Genomic DNA, 14609 nt, shown 5'->3' with positions numbered 1-14609 from the left:
AATGCTGCAAAGATTAGCGGTAGACTATAGATTGGGAAAATTTTAGAAACCAGCAGGGGATGACTAAAAACATTGAAAAATTAGAATGTAAGAGTAAACTAGCAAGAAATATAAAAACAGACAGTAAGAGCTTCTACAAGTATATAAAAAGGAAGAGAGTAGCTAAAGTAAGCATTGGTCCCTTAGAGGATGAGACTGGCGAATTAATAATGAGAAACAAGGAAATGGCAGAGCTTTTGAACAAGTATTTTGTATCTGTATCATGGAAGAAGACATAAAAATATCCCAAGAATAGTGGGCAATCAAGGGCAAAAGGGAGGGAGGAACTTAAAACAATCACTATCACTAGAGGAAAAACTACGAGAAAAACTAATGGGACTAAAAGCTGACAAGTCCCATGGTCCTGTTGGCTTGCATCCTAGGGTCTTAAAAAAAGTGGCTGCAGAGATAGTGGATGCATTGGTTGTAATCTTCCAAAATTCCCTAGATTCTGGAAAGGTCCCTTCTGCCAAAAGCATTACCTCACACTTGTCTGTATTAAATTCCATCTGTCACTTGTCTGCCCATTCTGCTGGCCTGTCAATGTCCTGTTGTAGGTGGTTCGTATCATCCTCACTGTTCGCCGCTCCTGCAAGTTTGGTGTCATTGGCAAATTTTGAAATTCTACACTGTATTTCAAGATCCAAGTCATTTATATATGGCAAAAAAAGCAGTGGTTCTCGCACTGTCTACTATCCTGCAATCTGAAAATCAACCATTTACCACAACTTGCTGTTTTCTGTCCTTAAGCCAATTTTTTTATCCAGTTGGATACTGACCCTCCTATTCCATGAGCCGTAATTTTCTTAATCAAATGCTCTCTTAAAATCCAAATAGACGGCATCCATCACATTCCCTTCATCAATCTTCTCTGTTACTTCATCAAAAAATTCAATTCGATTAGTCAAGTGTGATTTGCCTTTTACAATCCATGCTGGCTATCCTTGATTAACTCAAACCTCTCTAAGTGTCTGTTGATTTTTTCCTTAATTATTGTTTCTAAAACCTTACCCACCACTGATATTAAACTAACTGGCCTGCAGTTGCTAGGACTGTCCTTACACCCTTTCTTGACTAAGGTTAAAGGTCACAGACCTGAAATGTTATTTCTGTTTCTCTCGCCACAGATGCTGCCAGACCTGCTGTGTATTTCCAACATTTTCTGTTTTTATTTCAGATTTCTAGAGTCCGCAGTATTTTGTTTTTACAAAAGGGATTAGTTTCCATCATCACAGGCAATTTGTCTTCTGTTTTGCACCACCAAACAAAGCCTTCTCTAATCTATTGCAATGGAAAATCAGTTAATTGTATTTTGTCAATCACGTGTACTCATTGTAAATGTAGCTTTGAAATGAAAATGCTGTAATAGGTAACTGTAGGTTACTATGGAAGGATAAGCTATATCGAATTTAAGGCATCTCTCATTTATCATTATCTTTATTATGTAATCTTTGTGCTATTCTAATGATTGTAACTGAATGTGCTCTAGGTCCCAAGCTATGAAGTCCTGAGTGAAAAATTGCAGTTTTATCAGGCACAACATAATGAAGGTGTCCGATCAGGTTTTCTTGATCTCGTCTTCTTCAAGGATGCAATGACACACCTGATCAAAGTGAGATTTTAAAATTCTAAGTAATCATATATATGCTGAAAAAATGATGACATCTTTTCATGGGGAAAATCAGAGTAGGAAAGAAATAAAGTTCCATAAATATTTACATTTCAGTATCTTGTGTAGGCATTCCCAATCTCATTCCGATCCAGTCATCCTTTAAATACAGACTGATTTTAAGAACAGGAGAAGAGCCGGAGTAGGCAATTCGGCCCTTCAGACATGATTTTACAATCCTCCTTTGGGTGATGCCAGAGAACTCGAGAATTTTAAATGTTACACCCTTCTTCAAAAAAGGGTGTAAGGATAAGTCCAGCACTTACAGACCAGTCAGTTTAACCTTAGTGGTGGGAAAGCTTTTGGAAACGCTAATTTGGGACAAAATTAGCATTTGCTTGAACAGTGTAGATTAATTAAGGAAAGCCAGCAACCAGCATCGATTTGTTGAAGGTAAATCGTGTTTAACCAACTTGATTGAGTTTCTTAATGAGGTAACAGAGAAGGTAATGCGGTTGATGTGATGTACATGGACTTCCAAAAGGCTTTTGATAAAGTGCCATATAATAGGCTTGTCATCAAAGTTGAAGCCATGGAATAAAAGGGATAGTGACAGCAAGGATACGAAGTTTGCTGAGTGACAGGAAACAGAGAGTAATGGTGACCATTTGTTTCTGGGACTGGAGAAAGATATACAGTGGGGCTCCCCAGGGGTAGGTACTTGGACCACTGCATTTCTTGATATATATTAATGACTTAGACTTGGGTGTACAAGGCACAACTTTCAGATGACACAAAACTTGAAAGTATTGTGAACAGTGTGGAGGAAAGTGATAGACTTCCAAGAGGACCTAGCCAGGCTGGTGGAATGGGCAGACACATGGAGATGAAATTTAATGCTGAATATGTGAAATGATATGTTTTGGTAAGATGAACAAGGAAAAGAAACATGAAATAAAGAACACATTCTAAAGGGGTCCAGAAACAGGGAGACCTGGGGGTATATGTGCACGAATCATTGAAGATGGCAAGACAGGTTGAGAAAACAGCTCAAAAGGCATATGGGATCTGAAGTTTTATAAATAGAGGCAGAGAGTACAAAAGCAAGAAAGTTATGATGAATTTTTATAAAGCACTGGTTCAGCCTCAACTGGAGCATTGTGTCCAATTCTGGGCACCACATTTTAGGAATGATGTGAAGGCTTTAAAGAGGGTGCAGCAAAGATTTGTGAGAATGGTTCCAAGGCTGAGAGACTTTCGTTACATGGATAGATTGGAGAAGCTGTGGCTGTTCTGCTTAGAGATGAGAAGGTTGAGAGGAGATTTGATGGAGGTGTTCATAATCGTGAGGGGTCTAGGAAAAACAGATATGAAGAAACTGTTCTTATTGGTGTAAGGGTCGAGAACCAGAGGACACATATTTAAGGTGATTGGCAAAAGCAGCAAAGGTGATCTGAGGAAAAACTTTTTTATGCAGTGAGATGTTAAGATCTAAATGCACTGCCTGAGAGTATAATGGAAGCATATTCTATCGTGGCTTTCCAAACAGAATTGGAGAAGCAGCTGATGAGAAAAAAATTGCAGGTCTCCGGGCAAGGGCAGGGGAGTGGGACTAGCTAAATTGTTCTTGTAAAGAGTTGACACGGACTCAATGGGCCAAATGGTCTCCTTCTGTGCTGTAACCATTCTATGATTCTTTTTTAGATTTAGATTTAGAGATACAGCACTGAAACAGGCCCTTCGGCCCACCGAGTCTGTGCCGACCATTAACCACCCATTTATACTAATCCTACACTAATCCCATATTCCTATCACATCCTCATCTGTCCCTATATTTCCCTACCACCTACCTATACTAGTGACAATTTATAATGGCCAATTTACCTATCAACCTGCAAGTCTTTTGGCTGTGGGAGGAAACCGGAGCACCCGGAGGAAACCCACGCAGACACAGGGAGAACTATGATGATTCGCGCCTCCTCTGCCATTCAATAACATCACAGCTGATCTTCTACTTCAACTCCACTTTCCTGGCCTATTGCCATGTCCCTTGATTCCCTTAGTGTCCAAAAATCTGTTGATCACTGCCTTGAACAGATTCAATGAGCAATGCATTGCTCTCTGGGTAGAGAATTTCAAAGATTCACAACTCTTTATGTGAACAAATTTCTCTTCGTCTTAGTCCTAAATGGTTAACCTCTTATTCTGAGACTGTGGCCCCTTGCTCTAGATTCCCCATTCAAGAAAAACATCATCTCACAAGCTCCTTAAGAATTTTATGTGCTTCAATGAGATCAACTCTCATTCTTCTAAACTGTAAGGAACATAAGTCCAGTCTATTCAAACTTTTGTTACGACCGAGGCAGGAGAAGTGCACTGTTTATTATAGTTCCAAGTCTCCACGGGTCACAACATATGTTTAAGTTTTTTCCCACTTATCGATACAGTCAATCATAGATTCTATTTTTATCCCAGAATAAAACACACTAACCAGGTTTCTTTAATAGAGTCATAGAGTTATACAGCACAGAAACAGGCCCTTTGGCCCATTGTGTCCGTGCTGGCCATCAAGCACCTAACTATTCTAATCCCATTTTCCAGCACTTGGCCCGTAGCCTTGTATGCTATTGCATTTCAAGTGCTCATCTAAATACTTCTTAAATGTTGTGAGGGTTCCTGCCTCTACCACCTCTTCAGGCAGTACGTTAATAAACAGCATATTTATCAGTTTATTATAAAACAAGACCTAACCAGTAATGATTTTTTAAATTCATTCATGGGATGTGGGCGCCGCAGGACAGGCCAGCATTTATTGCCCATCCCTAATCGCCCTTGAACTGAATGGCTTGTTTGGCCATTTCGAGGGCATGTCATAGTCAACCACATTGCTGTGGATCTGGAGTCACATGTAGGCCAGACCAGGTAAGGACAGCAGATTTCCTTCCCGAAAGGGCATTAACGAACCAAATGGGTTTTTACAACAATCGACAATGGTTTCATGGCCATCATTAGACTAACTTTAAATTCCAGATTTTATTAATTGAATTCAAATTCCACCTTCTGCTGTGGTGGGATTCGAACCCATGTCCCCAGAGCAATACCTGGGTCTCTGGGTTACTAGTCCAGCGACAATACCAGTACGCCACCGCCTCCCCATAAAGCATAAACACACGGATTTAAATATTGAAGTTCCCTTTTTACCTTATTGCTCACACTCATGTACCCACATACACCGGTTAATGAAAAAAAAGGATTTTTGCTTTTGGAGCTTTATTACAGACAAAAAAACAAACTTGCTGAATACTTGCTCATTCTTCAAAAAATAGCAGATGAGATATGTTGTGTTCCACAACTGGCATACAGTCTGCCCTCTGAGTACACATAGACAGATCACTGTGTTCTTTTAGAACAGTTCTTTTCAGGCAGCATTAATTAAGCAGGATTTTCTTCAAAGACAGGACATGAGATGAGTTGACACAGTGGACTTCTCAGGGTCTTTTAGAGAGGTGCTGGAAAGCTGAGCTGGGATGTGGTCTTCTCTTCTTCCTTGGGAATTCTCTTCCCTCCTTGGAAGTTCCCTTCTCTACTTGGAAGTTCTCTCCCTTTTTATACAGTTCAACCCCAACTCAAAACAATTCAAAAGTGAAACTGACAACAGGAGGTCAACCTTTTGCCCTTCATCAATCTTGACCTGTCACTTCTCCAGGTGTCCAAAGTTCACTGTTGTTTATTGAGCTGGAAGTCAGGTGGTTTCCCAGAAAGGCTTGTTGTTGCTGGAAGTCAGGTGGTTTGCCCCTTTTAAAAAAACATTTCCAGGGACCGTTTTTCAAAGTCAAAGTAGCCTTTACATGACCCCCTTTGAAAACGCCAAAGTTTAACATTTCTTCAATCTTTCAAAAATGAATACTCAAAAAATATATTTGGCTATAAACATAGCGGCACTTTCAGAAAACTTTCCACAAAGGACAATCCTGTCATCCCAGGCATTGATCTGGTGAACCTTTGTTGTACTGCCTTGAAGGCATTTATATGCTTCCTTAAGTAAGGAGAGCAAATCTGCGCAGAGTAATCCAGGTGTGATCTCACCAGGCCCGATATAATTGCAGACTTCTTTCCTCTTATACACCAATCCCTTTGTATTAAAGCCTAACATACCATTTCCTTTCCTAACTGATAACATACACCTGCTGTCCAGTGATTTGTGTACAAGGACACTGTAAGATTTAGAACCTTACTTATAATTTATTCTTGGACTAGACAGTAAGAATTCGGAGAAGGAGACACCTGATGTAGTTATATCAAGATGATTTATTAAGGCTAAAAGCAATACTTAACAAATTCAAGGCAGTCGATATCCTAGTCCAGATGGCCTTTACTCTCCACCTGCTCTATTGGCATTGACAGCTTTGTGTGCCAAACCTCTCTCAGTCTGTTCCTTTATTCTTCATAGCCAGTAGCTCCTCCTGTGCACTGATTGGTTGGTTCATGCATATCGCTGTTTATATTGGTCCTGCCATTTTATTTGTCAGTACTTCCGTTTGTACATTAATCATGATCACATACACAAAACAATGTGTCCTTAATGAATAAATAGTCCATTCGATCATACATTTCCGGCGAGGCTCATCTTGCTTTTCTGTTACATTTTGATCGCAACTTGTTCCATAGTTTTCAATATCCGTTATTTTCTTTCCCTTTATCCGTTATGTTTTGAATCCGCATCACAATGTAGTTCCAGTTGACTCAAACTGTATCGGCAGCATTTTTTTCAGTAACTTACAAAACTACCAATTAGCTCTTCATTTACCAAAAGCTTATACAAAACATATATATGAAATTACTTATAATTCATGATATAAAAGATATAAAAAAGCCACAAAAATGGGAGAATCAGCATTTCTTCCAATACCCAGGTCCCTCTGAATGTAAACATTTCCCAGTCTCTCACCATTCAAAAACCTTCTGCTTTTTATTGATTACAAAAGCAGCGAAATTATGATGAACATTTATAAAGTTCTGGTTAGGTCACAACTAGAATATTGCATCCAATTGTGATCACCACACTTGAGGATGGCGATGAGGGTCCTTGAGAGGGTGCAGAGATCTATCAGAATGATTCCAGGGATGAAGGCTTTTAGCTATAAGGTTAGGTTGGAGAAGCTGGGATTGTTCTCCTTAAAGCAAAGAAGACGGAGGGGAGATTTGATAGGGGTGTACAAGATTATGACAGATTTAGATAAGGTAGATAAAGAAAAGCTGCTCCAGTTAGCTGATTGTACAAGGACCAGAGGATACAGATTTAAGCTTTTTGGCAAGAGATTTGGGAGGAGTGGGAGCAACAAATTTTTTATGCAACCTTGCTGCTTACGAGGGTCATAGAAGGGGAGATGATTAATGATTTCAAAAGGAAGTTGGATGGGCACTTGAGGGAAATAAACTTGCAGCGCTACGGTAATAGAACGGAAGAATGGGACTGACTGAATTACTCTACAGAGAGACAGCATGGACTCAATGGGCTGAAGGGCGTCCTTCTATGTCATTATGACTCTATGGCTCCTATTTCTATACTCACCTGTCCATGGCACTGGGGAGGTGGTGGCGTGGTGGTATTTTCACTGAGCTAATAACCCAGAAATCCAAGGTATTGCTCTGGGTACATGGGAAAAGATAGAATTTGAATTCAATTAATACATCTGGAATGAATAAAGCTGATCTAATGATGGCCGTGAAACCATTGTCGATTGTTGGAAAAGCCCATCTGGTTCACCACTGCCCTTTTGGGAAGGAAATCTGCTGTCCTTAACAGGTCAGGCCTATGTGTGACTTCAGAACCACAGCAATGTTACTGGCTCTTAAATGCCCTCTGAAATAGCCTAGCAGTCCACACAGTTGTGTCTAACTGCTACGAAGTCAATAAGGTATGAACTGGATGGACCGCCTGGCATCAACCTAGGCACCAGAAATGACCACGGCAAACCCAGCCCTGACGACCCTGCAAAGTCCTCCTTATTAACATCTGGGGGCTTGTGCAAAAGTTGGGAGAGCTATCCCACAGACTAGTCAAGCAACAGCGTGACGTGGTCATACTCACAGAATCATACATTACAGAAAATGTCCCAGCCATCGCCATCCCCATCCCCGGATATATTCTGTCCCACTGACAGGACAAACCAGCAGAGGTGGCAGCACCATGGTATACAATTGAGAGGGACTTGCCCTGTGGATCCTGAGCATCGACTCTGGACCCCATGAGTTCTCATGGCATCAGGCCAAACATGGACAAGGAATCGTCTTGCTGATTACCACCTACTGCCCCCCCTGCCAGCTGATGAATCAGTACTCCTCAATGTTGAACAGCACTTAGAGCAAGCACTGAGGGTGGCAAGGATGCAGAATGTACTCTGGGTGGGGGACTTCAATGTCCATCACCAAGAGTGGCTCGGTAGCACCACTACTGACCAAGCTGGCTGAGTCCTAAAGGATATAGCTGCTAGACTGGGTCTGCGGCAGGTGGTGAGGGAAAAACATACTTGCCCACGTCCTCAACAATCTACCTGACACAGATGAATCTGTCCATGACAGTATTGGTAGGCATGACCACCGCACAGTCCTTGTGGAGACAAAGTTCCGTCCTCACATTGAAGATACCCTCCATCATGTTGTGTGGCACTACCACCGTGCTAAATGTGATAGACTTCGAACAGATCTAGCAATGCAAAACTGGACATCCATGAGGTGTTGTGGGCCATCAGTAACAGCAGAATTGTACTCTACCACAATCTGTAACCTCATGGCCCAGCATATCCCCCACTCTACCAATACCATCAAGCCAGGAGACCAACCCTGGTTCAATGAAGAGTGCAGGAGGGCATCCCAGGAGCAGCACCAGGCACAGCACAAAAGAGGTGTCAATCTGGTGAAGCTACAACCCAGGACTACTTGCCAAACTGCATAAGCTGCATGCGATGGACAGAGCTAAACGATCCCATAACTAACGGATCAGATCGAAGCTCTGCAGTCCTACCACATCCATTCGTGAATGGTGGTGGACAATTAAACAACAAACTGGAGGAGGTGGCTCCACAAATATCCCCATCCTCAATGATGGGGGAGCCCAGCACATCAGTGCGAAAGATAAAGTTGAAGCAATTGCAACTATCTTCAGCCAGAAGTGCGGAGCTGATGATCCATCTCGGCCTCCTCCTGAAGTCCCCAGCATCACAGATGCCAGATTTCAGCCAATTCCATTCACTCCGTGTGATATCAAGAAACGACTGAAGGCACTGGATATTGCAAAGGCTATGGACCCTGACAATATTCCGGCGATAGTACTGAAGACATGTGCTCCAGAACCTGCTGCGCTGGCATCTACCCTGCAATGTGGAAAATTTCCCAGGTATGTCCTGTACACAAAAAGCAGGACAAGTCCAATCAGGCCAGTTACTGCCCCGTCAGCCTACTCTCAATCATCAGTAAAGTGATGGACGGTGTCATCAACAGTGCCATTAAGCAGGACTTGCTTAGCAATAACCTGGTCAGTGACGCTCAGTTTGGGTTCCGCCAGGGCCACTCATATCCTGACCTCATTACAGCCTTGGTTCAAACATGTACAAAAGCGGTAAACTCGAGAGGTGAGGTGAGAGTGGCTGCCCTTGACATCAAGGCAGCATTTGGCCGAGTATGGCATCAAGGATCCCTAGCAAAACTCAGGTCAATGCGAATCAGGGGGAACACCATCCATTGGTTGGAGTCATACCTAGCGCAAAGGAAGATGGTTGTGGTTGTTGGAGGTCAATCATCTCAGCTCAAGAACATCATTGCAGCAGTTCCTCAGAGTAGTGTCCTAGGCCCAACCATCTTCAGCTGCTTCATCAATGACCTTCCTTCAATCATAAGGTCAGAAGTGGGGATGTTTGCTGAGGATTACACAATGTTCAGCACCATTCGCGATTCCTCAGATACTGAAGCAGTCCGTGTAGAAATACAGCAAGACCTGGATAACATCCAGGCTTGGATTGATAAGTGGCAAGTAACATTCACACCACAGCAGTGCCAGGCAATGACCATCTCCAACAAGAGAGATCTAACCATCTCCCCTTGACATTCAATGCCTGGGGGTTGCCATTGACTAGAAACTGAACTTGAGTAGCCATATAAATACTGTGGCTACAAGAGCAGGTCAGAGGCTAGGAATCCTGCAATGAATAACTCACCTCCTGACTCCCCAAAGCCTGTCCACCATCTACAAGGCACAAGTCAGGAGTGTGATGGAATACTCTCCACTTGCCTGGATGGGTGCAGCTCCAACAACATTCAAGAAGGTCAACACCATCCAGGACAAAGCAGCCCACTTTATTGGCACACCATCCATGAACATTCACTCCCTCCACCACAGACGCACAGTGGCAGCAGTGTGTACCATCGACAAGATGCACTGCAGCAATGCACCAAGGCTTCTTCCACAACACCTTCCAAACCTGCTGCCTCTACCACCTAGAAGGACAAGGGCAGCAGATGCATGGGAACAGCACCACCTATAAGTTTCCTCCAAGCCACACACCATCCTGACTTGGAACTATATCGCCCTTCCTTCACTATCCCCGGGTCAAAATCCTGGAACTCCCTTCCTAACAGCACTGTGGGTGTACCTACTCCCCGTGGACTGCAGCGGTTCAAGACAGCTTACCACCACCTTCTCAAGGGCATTTAGGGATGGTCAATAAATGCTGGCTTCGCCAGCAATGCCCATATTCCATGAATGAATAAAAGAAATCTGAAGATTACTACCATTGAGGTCCTGCTTGATCGTTTTCGTCGTAGCTCCCTAATATCTGCCTGTAGGACCTCATCCCTCATTCTACCTATGTTGTTGGTACCACTATGGACCATGACCATTGGTTCTTCACCTCTCCCAGAGTGCTTTGCAGCTGCTTAGTGACATCATTGACCCCACATTAGGGAGACAACACACCATCCTGGTTTCATGTCTGCGGCTGCAGAAACGCCTGTCTGTTCCCCTAACTAGAGAATTCCCTCTCACTATTGCTTTCTCAATCTTCATCTAGAACTCCCCTGCCGTGACCAAGTTCTGAGTAGAACAACTGCTTTGGGAGTCTGGTGTCAGGCCAGCGAACAATGTGTCCTGCCCAGCGAAACTAGTTTTGGGTGATTAGCACCCCAATGCCGGGCAGGTTGGCTTGGGGTAGGACGCTGCTGTTGGACTGCCTTTCTTGCCACTGGATTTGGAGGATCTTGCCGAAGGACCTCTGGTGGTACTTCTCCAGTGCTTTGAGGTGCCTGCTGTACATTGCCCAAATCTCTGAAGCATATCAGAGCGCAGGAATCAGTGCTGCCTGGTAAGCCATGAACCTAGTCTCAGGTTTGAGATCCTGATCGTCAAATACTGTCTTCCTCAGTCGGCTGAAGGCTGAGCTGGCATATTGGAGGCGACAATGAACCGCGTCGTTGATGTCTGCCTTCGCTGAGAGGAGGCTCCCAAGATGTGGAAAATGGTCCACATTTTTCAGGATCTCACTATTGATCTTGATTGACGGGGAAGGTGTGCTGTGCAAGCTGGTTGGAAGAGAACCTTTGTTTTCTGAGTGTTTCATGAAAGATCCATTTTCTCATATGCTTTGGAGAAGGCAGCGACAATGATCTGAAGCTCAGTTTCTGAATGAGCGCATAAGCAAGTGTCATCTGCATACTGAGGCTCGATGACTGAGGTTGGAGTGATTTTGGTTTTGATTGAAGGCAGTGTAGATTGAATAATTTCCTCTCTGTTCTGTAGATTATCTCATCGCCTGCGGGTAGTTTGCTGGGAGTGAGGTGTAGCATTGCAGCAGGAAAATGGAGAAGAGTGAAAGAAAAAATGAAAAAGCAATGACACAGCCTTATTTCGCCATGGTCTTAAATGAGAAAGGGTCCGCGGTAGTTCCGTTAGTGAGGATCACGGCTTGCATGTCATTGTGGAGTAGATGGAGGATAGTGACAAATCTCTGAGGCAGCCATATTTGAGAGGATGCTTCATAAGCCTCATGGTTGACAGAGTCAAAAGTCTTATTAGTATTTAAAGAAAAGTTAGTTTTTCTTTAAATAATGTTTGCTTGAAGACAGCTGCCATTTTTGCAGGTTTACATAAAGGAGAAAAATTGTATGTTCATGAATCTAGAGCTTCAATCTGCACTCCCACTTTGCCATCACCAACATCTTCAGTGACAGGTCTACCAGTATAATGAATACTTTCCTGATATGGGATTTGAGTTCATAGATTGTTTTGCTGGGGCATTATGTGCCATCTTACTTTGAAAGATAAATTCAAACAATGTGAGTCACGTGTGAATGGCAGAGATGGGAAAGAGTTTCTGAAGTGTGTTCAGGAGACTTTTCTAGCTCAGTATGTTTCAGGTCCAACTAGGAAGGAGGCATTGCTGGATTTGGTTCTGGGGAATGAGGTGAGGCAAGTGGATCAAGTGTCAGTAGGGAAATATTTAGGGGACAGTGATCATCGTATCATAAGGAATAGGTTAGATATGGAAAAGAACAAGGGGCAAGCAGACTAAAAATAATTAATTGTGTTGGGGCCAGTTTCAATGGAGTGAAAATGAATCATGGCCCAGGTAAATTGGAACTAAATGATTGGCAGGAAAAACTGTAATTTTACAATGGGCTGCCTTTAAAGAGTTCGTTCGGGTAAGGTCGAGGTACATTCCCATGAGGTGGAAAGGTAGGACAAACAATCATCGCTGGATGATGAAAGAGATAGAGAATAAGGTAAAGCCGAAAAAAGGTGCATTTGAAAGATGTCAGATTGATAATACAAATGGGAAACAGGCTGAATTAGAAAGTTCAGAGGAAAAGTTAAATAAGAGAAACATAGAGAGAGTATGCCAAGAGACTGGCAGCTAACATAAAAAGGAATCCAAAACTCAAAGACTTATGAATAGTAAAAAAGTAGTAAAAGGAGGAGTGGGGCAGATTTGGGACCAAAAAGGGGATTTACACTTGGAAGCAGAGGGCATGGTTGAGGTATTAAATGAGTACTTTGCATCTGCCTTTATCAAAGTTGCTGCTAAAGTCATGGTGAAAAAAGAGGTAATTGTGATACTGGATGGGCTAAAAATTAGTAAAGAGGAGGTAATAGAAAGGCTTTCTCTACTTAAAGTTGCTAAGTCACCAGGATTGGATCAGATGCATCCCAGCATACTGAGAAAAGTAAGGGCAGAAATTGCAAAGGCACTGGCTAATAATTTTCCAATCCTCCTTAGATACAGGGGTGCTCTCAGAGGACTGGAGAACTGCAAATGTTACGCCCTTCTTCAAGAAAGGTGTAAGGATGAGCCCAACAACAACAGGCCTGTCAGCTTAACTTTAGTGGTGGAAAGTTTTTGAAACTATAATCCAGATCAAAAATAACAGTCACTTGGATAAATGCGGATTAATTAAAGAAAGCCAGCATAGATTTGTTAAGGGTAAATTGTGTTTAATGAATTTGATTGATTTTTTTGATTAGTTAATCGAGAGGGTTGGTGAGGGTAATGTGGTTAATGTGGTGTACATGGACTTGTAAAAGGCATTTGATAAAGTGCCACATAACAGGCTTGCCTAAAAACTTGAAGCGACAGTGGCAGCTTGGATATGAAGTTGGCTGAGTGACAGGAAACAGAGAGTAGTAGTGAACGGTTGTTTTTCGGACTGGAGGACAGTATAGAGTAGGGTTCCCCGGGTTTGTTTTTTTTTATTCGTTTGGGGGATGTGGGCGTCGCTGGCTATGCCAGCATTTATTGCCTATCCCTAATATTAGGACCACTACTTTTCTTCATCTATTTTAATGACCTAGACTTGGGTGTGCAGGGCACAATTTCAAAATTTTCAGCTGACACAAAACCTGGAAGTATTGTGGACTGTGAGGAGGTAGTGATAGACTTCAGGAGGACATGGACAAGTGGTGGAATGGGCAGACAAGTGGCAGATGACATTTACTGCAGAGAAGTGTGAAGTGATACATTTTGGTAACAGGAATAAGGAAAGGCAATACAAAATAAAGGATACAATTCTAAAGGAGCAGAGGGGCCTGGGGGCATATGTGCACAAATCATTGAAAGTTGCAGGGCAGCTTGAGAAAGTGGTTAATAAGGCATATGGGATCCTGGGCTTTATAAATGGAGACATAGAGTACAAAAGTAAGAAAGTTAGGGTGACCCTTTATAAAACACTGGTTTAGCCTCAACTGGAGTATTGTGTCCAATTTTCTGGGCACCAAATTTTAGGAAAGATGTGTAGGGATTAGAGAGGGTGCAGAAAAGATTTATGATAAAGGTTCCAGAGATGAAGGACTTCAGTTATAAGGCTAGATTGAAGAAGTTGGGTTATTCTCCTTTGGGAAGAGAAGGTTGAGAGGAGGTTTGATCAAGTTGTTTGGATTCATGAGGGGTCTGGATAGACTAGATATGGCAAAACTCTTCCCATTGGTGGAAGGGTTGAGATCCAGAGCACACTGATTTAAAGTGAATAGCATAAGAGCCAGATGTGACATGAGGAAAAACCTTTTCACACAGCGAGTGGTTAGGATATGGAATACACTGTCTGAGAGTGTGGTGGAGGCAGATTCAATCATTGCTTTCAAAAGGCAATTGGATAATTATCAGAAAAGAAAAGAATTGCAGTGGTATGTGGAAAAGGCAGGGGAGTGGCGGAGCTGGCATGGACATGATAGGCCGAATAGTCTCTTTCTCTCTTGTAACTATTCTATGATTAGTTGTTTGGTAATACAGAACTTGAGTATTGCTGAAAATAGATACATGTTGTGACTGACAGTTAACTGACATTTGGAAATTTCCCTTACAATGGTATTCTGTGATTCTATGATTCCATGTTGGACTACAGTGATGTTACAGGCCTGTTGGCACAACAGCCTGCAGGTAGATTCTTCAGCTCAGGGTGAATGCTTTGTCAGCAAAAC

At 42.6% G+C, this 14609-nt stretch overlaps 1 protein-coding gene across 1 annotated transcript in view; it reads left to right on the top strand.

Annotated features, from left to right (window-relative positions):
- LOC137367180 (dynein axonemal heavy chain 8-like) overlaps positions 1-14609 on the top strand; it is a 2531605-nt gene that overhangs the window by 1718938 nt on the left and 798058 nt on the right. The window contains exon 133 of the mRNA XM_068028616.1: positions 1529-1651. Within this exon, the coding sequence (XP_067884717.1) occupies positions 1529-1651 (123 nt within the window). The remainder of the gene's footprint in view (positions 1-1528; positions 1652-14609) is intronic.

Source organism: Heterodontus francisci, chromosome 3 (assembly GCF_036365525.1).
Source record: "Heterodontus francisci isolate sHetFra1 chromosome 3, sHetFra1.hap1, whole genome shotgun sequence".
NCBI lineage: Eukaryota > Metazoa > Chordata > Chondrichthyes > Heterodontiformes > Heterodontidae > Heterodontus > Heterodontus francisci.
Note: the sequence above shows the minus strand (reverse complement) of the source record. Positions and strands in the feature narration are given on the sequence as shown.